At 29.9% G+C, this 6,164-nt stretch overlaps 1 protein-coding gene across 1 annotated transcript in view; it reads left to right on the forward strand.

Annotated features, from left to right (window-relative positions):
- Positions 1-5,424, forward strand: part of LOC126895645 (juvenile hormone acid O-methyltransferase-like) — an 11,116-nt gene extending 5,692 nt beyond the window's left edge. The window contains exon 5 of the mRNA XM_050667771.1: positions 5,231-5,424. Coding sequence (XP_050523728.1) covers positions 5,231-5,412 — 182 coding nt within the window. The 3' untranslated portion in view covers positions 5,413-5,424. The remainder of the gene's footprint in view (positions 1-5,230) is intronic.
- The last annotated feature ends 740 nt before the right edge of the window (positions 5,425-6,164 follow it).

The following is a 6,164-nucleotide window of genomic DNA, read 5'->3' on the forward strand; positions in this document are numbered from 1 at the left end:
TTTTTTTTTTTTATAACATTCTAAAATAATATCGATTGTAATATTTTCCCAACTATTAAATAGATGATTTCTGATAATGATTATCAGAGATATGTAAACATTGCAACTAATAAGGGGGTGATCCGTAGTCCTTCTTCTGAAAAGAGCCGTTCTCAAAGCCTACATTTCTTGTTATGTTGAATTTGTGAAATATATTAATAAGAAAATTTTCGTGTTTAATTTCTATATTAACCCTCTCTTGTAAATGAATTTACACTTGATATAAACAATCAATTTAAGTTACTAACAAAATAAACAATAATGAACAACAGTATAGAACCATTACAATATTATGAACACACATACATCACAGTATCAGAATTTAACAACAACAAGATATTAACATGTTTAATAATTTCATAATTAAAAATAAGTTTAAAAGTAAAAGTTCTGAGGATTATAATAAAGACAACAAATTTTTTATAGAAAATTATTTTATAAGATATTAATGAGTTTAAACAAATTTTATANTTAAGATATTATTGAGTTTAAACAAATTTTATAATTTTGGTTTTTAAAAAAGTAACAACAGCTAAATGTACGGACAATTTAACATTAGTAATCTTTTTAATATTTAACAGAAATAGTAAATTACTGTGCTTCAATTATTACATAACAAATATTGCCGAAAAATTCATTTTTTCCCATTATTTCATAGCCTGTCAAATAAGAATAAAACTATATTTTTTAATGTTTACACATTGTTAGTTATGATTTTGGATTTTTTTTTTATTTGAGTTATAAAATATATACAATATTAGTACAATAAGTATAAAAGATGATTATGATTTTTTGACTTGATTATTTTGAAAAAAGAAGCTGCCCATTGACAACACTCTTTTAAAATGATATTCTTTAGTAGTTAGGTTATTATTAATATAATTTATTTATTTTTTTAAATGTTTTAATTATTTTTTAATTAAGAAGGTTTCTGCACCATTTCCTTTTTAATATTTTAGGAGGATTGCCAGGCATTGTGGGTAAAGTAAGATCCTTTACTAAAGAATTAGGATGATTAAGAAGGAATTGGTGGTATCGAGTGTAGTGTTCCTTGGTATCTGTGCATTTGTGACTATTAGAAGTATCTTATTCTGTATAGTTAAAATTTTTTTTATGTTCGTTTATTTTTTGCTGATGCCCACATTTGAATTCTATATGTCCATAGAGGTTTAAGTAGCATTTTGTATGAAGTGAAAGTATTGATTTACAGTGTAGAAAACGTGTGATTATAAAGAAGCGTGCGTTTAGTTTGATTTTAGTAGAGTTTATATGATGTGACCAGATTTTTATTAAGGTGTATACCAAGGTATTTTGTAGTAGTTGAGGTTGGTATTTGAATATCATTTAAGTAAACTTGTAGACAGAGTTCTTTTCTAAGTGTAAAAGTAGTATAACAAGATTTATTTTAATTCTTCAGTCATGATACCGGATAGAAGGTCTTTAAGATGGGATTGTAAATTAACTGAAGCCATCTGAAGATTTTCATTAACAGAAATGATAGCTTTGTCATCGGCATAATCTGATACAATTATATTAGGATTATTTGGTTGTTCAGCTGTAAATATGTTAAAATAGTAGGGGTGCAGGGTACCTTGGGGTACTCCTGCCATTATAATAGATTTCATTGAAAGAACTGAGCGGCAGGGTATTGAAAAATGATGTTTTATGAGATAAGATTTAAAAAATAAGTAGTATGAAGGTGGTAAGAGTAGCTTCAATTTAAAAAGAAAACCGTCATGCCAAACTCGGTTGAAAGCTTGAGCAACATCCAGGAATACGGCAGAACAGTACTGTTTCTAGTGTCAGTTAAGCGGTTAATTTGTTGAATAGTTGAGTGTTTGCTACGAAAACCAAATTATTTGTCGGGTATAGTATTTTTTTAAGTTATTATAGAATTTATTCTCCTAAGCACTAATTTTTCAAGTACTTTGGAGAAAAAAAGGAGGATACTGATAGGTCTGTAGGATGAGGGAATTTCTGGAGGTTTACCAGGTTTAAATATTATTATTATCGACGATTTCCATTGGGGAATATGATAAGCGAATAATAGAATTGAATATATGTGTTAATAGTAGTAGTGTTTTTTTGGAAGACGTTTTGTTATCTCACTGATAATTTGGTCAAAACCAGGGGATTTTTTTTGGTGGGTAAACTAGATATGCAATGCATAGTTTCTGCTGGAGTCAATGATTTAGGTGGGAGCGTCATTTGAAACGGACAATTAAGAAAGTTTTCTACTTTTTTTGAAAGTTTAGTATTAATTATGGTTTCATGTGGTTTGAAAAATATTTTTGGAATATTTCTACCTTTTCTTGATCATTCACTGCCCAGGATTTGTCTTCGTTCTTAAAAGGGAGAAAAGAGAGTTTATCTTTTGTGACCTGTTTAGTAGCTTTCCATAATGAACCATTTTGTATGGAAAAAGATGCTATATAATTTGAATAAGACTTACTTCTAAATTTTGCAAGTAATCTTTTTAGGTGTATTGTAAGGATGTTTAGTATTTTATTATCGGAAGGGTAGCGAGTGCCATTGATATCTGGCTCATTGTTTTTGAGCTATTAATGTACAAATGTTAGTCGGAAGATAATTGAGAAAAGAGGATTTGTTATTACAGGGAGGAGTAGCAGAAATGGTAGCAGTTTGTATCGACTATGTTGAGTTTTTTATGGCATCATCTATATTTTGAAGAGTTTTTAGTTTAATATTTAAATATGTGTTATCAGTTAGTATCTTTCGAAATTTTTCCCAGTTTGTTGCTTTATTTATTAGTGGAGGGTTACTGAATCGAATAGGAGGCGTTGTGTTAATTGTAACAGAGGAGTAGTCTGAGCACAATTATTAAAGTTTTTAATTTGGCAAAAGATGTTATTTGGAATTTTAGTTATAAAAATGTCAAGGATGTCAGGACGTTTTGATGGTGAATTCGGTCAGTAGGTGGGATCTAAAGGAGAGAGTATTTTATAGTGTGCTGAGGAAATAAGTTAAAGGAAATTATTACCCTGTGGGTTGTTTGTTCAACATCCCCAGTTAGTGTGTTTATCATTAATGTGACCGCCAACTATAAAGTTTCGGCCTAGTGTGTTAAAGTAGCATTTAAATTGTTCAATTGTTATTGTGTGTTTTGGTGAATAGTATGCAGCTGCTATTGTTATTGGGGTGTGATTTAAAATTGTTTTTATTGCGCAAGATTGTAAATAATCTTCATTTATTTTAGGTAAACAGTAGTATTCTAAATGTGTTCTAATAAGTATTACAGAACCGGCATGTGCAGTGTTATTAGAATTATTAGAGTTAATTAAATTATAACTAGGAATATTTAATCGTGAACGTATAGTAAGGTGGCATTCAGATATAAGGGCAATGTCCACTCTTTTTAACACGCTTATATTAGTTTCACGTGTATGTTGTTTGTCGTTTGTTTGTTGTTTGTAAGTTTGTAACTCCACGCGGCACGTGTTATTATGTCGCGTATCCCGTCGTGTATGACCTTGAGACTATACTGTTGTAACGCATTCGCCCCACCCCGCTCACCACTCGTAGACAGCAATATTTTCTAACCCGTAGACGCGCGCTTATCATCAATTATATATATATATATATATAACAAATTTTTATTGTAATTGACACAGCCCCGCGTCGTTTCGTTATACACAATGCCCCACCACTCGTGCCACCTTTATCAGCCGTCGCCCTATTATGAGTATTTGACTGACCAACACCTCGTGTTATACGCCGCGGTGCAAAGTCTAGCAAGCGCCGCACGGCCGACGACGTCCCGCCGTTAATGATACCGTAGTCTTCTTCTCGTTGTCAAAGTGACGTCAACAAACCGATCCGCACTCGCGCACTGTTGTCATCTACACCAGAGTTTCTCAAAGTATGGTCCGCGGACCCCCAGGGGTCCGCGAGCACATATCAGGGTTAGGTCTTTAAAACTGTAGGTCTTTAGATGGGGGTCCGTGATTCATTTGACTTTGAGAACCTCTGATCTACACTGCTAACCTTTCGACGTCCGAAGATCACGCCGGACATCGCGTCGTCGACGCCAGCAAAAGTGCGGCGATATTATGCGAAGATCATTATATTCCTACCGCCACCGCTAATATTAATATATATATATATATTAATATTTATACGTATATACGTATATGTTAATATTCATTTATATATTTCTACAGCCGACGCCTCTACTGCCGTATATGCCTCGTGTATAATGTTCCCTCCGCCATGCCCGCCCACATAAACACGGCTATACCTCATGCATGATACGTTTACGTACTTAAGTCCCTTTACATGTATATACATTCTAATTACTATTAAAACTTATATATTAATACGCTTTATTCTCATTAAGAGATATGTGGTGTATTCATTCCGATTACGGGGGATGATTCCCGTATCATTTTTCGTCACTAGCCGTTTCTCAGACTCTCTCCCCGGAATCGAACCCTGTATTCCCGTTACCCGTTACAACCATGATATTGATAGTAACTATTATCATAACATAAAACTAAAAAGTAAAAAATAAATATAGTTTAAAAAAACTAAAAAACACGCTTTTAAAGCACATTGAACTAAAAAGTTCAAAATAATTTTTAAAATAAGCTTAAAACAATATTGAACGAAAAGACTAGAATTATTGTGATAAAAGCGTCGGTGCTTCGTGCCATATTTTTCGTATATTGAGCGCCCGACGCTTTTATCACAATAATTCTAGTCTTTTCGTTCAATATTGTTTTAAGCTTATTTTAAAAATTATTTTGAACTTTTTAGTTCAATGTGCTTTAAAAGCGTGTTTTTTAGTTTTTTTAAACTATATTTATTTCATACAGTACTGCAGTTGGTTCATTTATATGGTTTAGGATTCCATTTGGAATCCAGAGAAGGATAGTAATAGAATTAGATACAAAATTAATTAGTATTTTGGATTATTAATAAGACGTGTAAGTACTGTAGTAAGAAGAGTTATAATTTAAAATATCTAATAACAAAATTTATAATATATTGGAGTGGATAATAACATATTCTGTGCATACCGTACTTCGCGTTGAAAAATGATTTAAAGGATAATGTGATTAATAATTTTTTAAATGTTACTATGTTTGAATAATATCTATGAAGCTCACATAAAATTATGACATTTTTATTTCAAATAATTTAATTAATAATTATATATTTATCATTTTAGATGCCGTTAAATCAGCAGATAGTTTATATAGTAATATACCGATTAATTTGAGAGAAAGATATTTTTCTATTATCAAAGAAAATTTTTGGAATATTCCAGAACTAACATTTTGTAATGAAACTGGAAAAATTACTTATAATTATTCTACCTATGTTATACATGCAATTAAAGAAAAATTATAATAAAAATATATAATAACCATTTAGTACTACTGCACTGTTTTTTTATTGCTACCTAACTTATAATTACTATAAGAATAAAAGAGTTTAATTTTTTTAAACAAACGGAGAAGCATTCTACATATAACAAAAAATTTATGTTTCAACCAAAAATATAAAATTAGAAAATTAAACATTTTTTTTTTAACTGAATCTATGTATTCAGTACAATTAAAAATATTGGACCGGTAAAATATAAAATAAAAATAATTATCTGGACATTATAGAAAATATGTCAAGTTACAACAATTAAATTTTTTGTAATTTGTATGCAAAAGGATTTATCCTGTTCAATAAATTACCGATTAATTTAATTAGGACGATTTTTGTTTTGTACTTCAAAATTGTTTTGACCTTTTAATCTGCTAAAATGTACTTAACTTAGCTTAGGAAATAGTTATCAAATTATAATTAATACACAGAGCAATTAATTTATCATAAACCACTTAATTAGTCGAAAAATAAAAATAATTTTATTCATTTTTCTTTTGGTTTATTTTAGATAGTTTATTTTCCCCAAATTATCAATCATAAGGTATTTTTTATGTTCATACCTTATACCTCATTAGGGAGATTTCATTTTTTCAATATGACAACATACACAATGAATTATCTTATTTATAATAAGATTAAATTACTTAATAAGAACTAATTAAGTGGGCTAGTCCTTAAAATACAATTTTTTAAAATTCGATTTACGTTCATCAAAAGATTTA

The sequence above is a fragment of the Daktulosphaira vitifoliae genome, unplaced genomic scaffold (genome assembly GCF_025091365.1).
Source record: "Daktulosphaira vitifoliae isolate Bord-2020 unplaced genomic scaffold, ASM2509136v1 Scaffold_1, whole genome shotgun sequence".
Taxonomy (NCBI): domain Eukaryota; kingdom Metazoa; phylum Arthropoda; class Insecta; order Hemiptera; family Phylloxeridae; genus Daktulosphaira; species Daktulosphaira vitifoliae.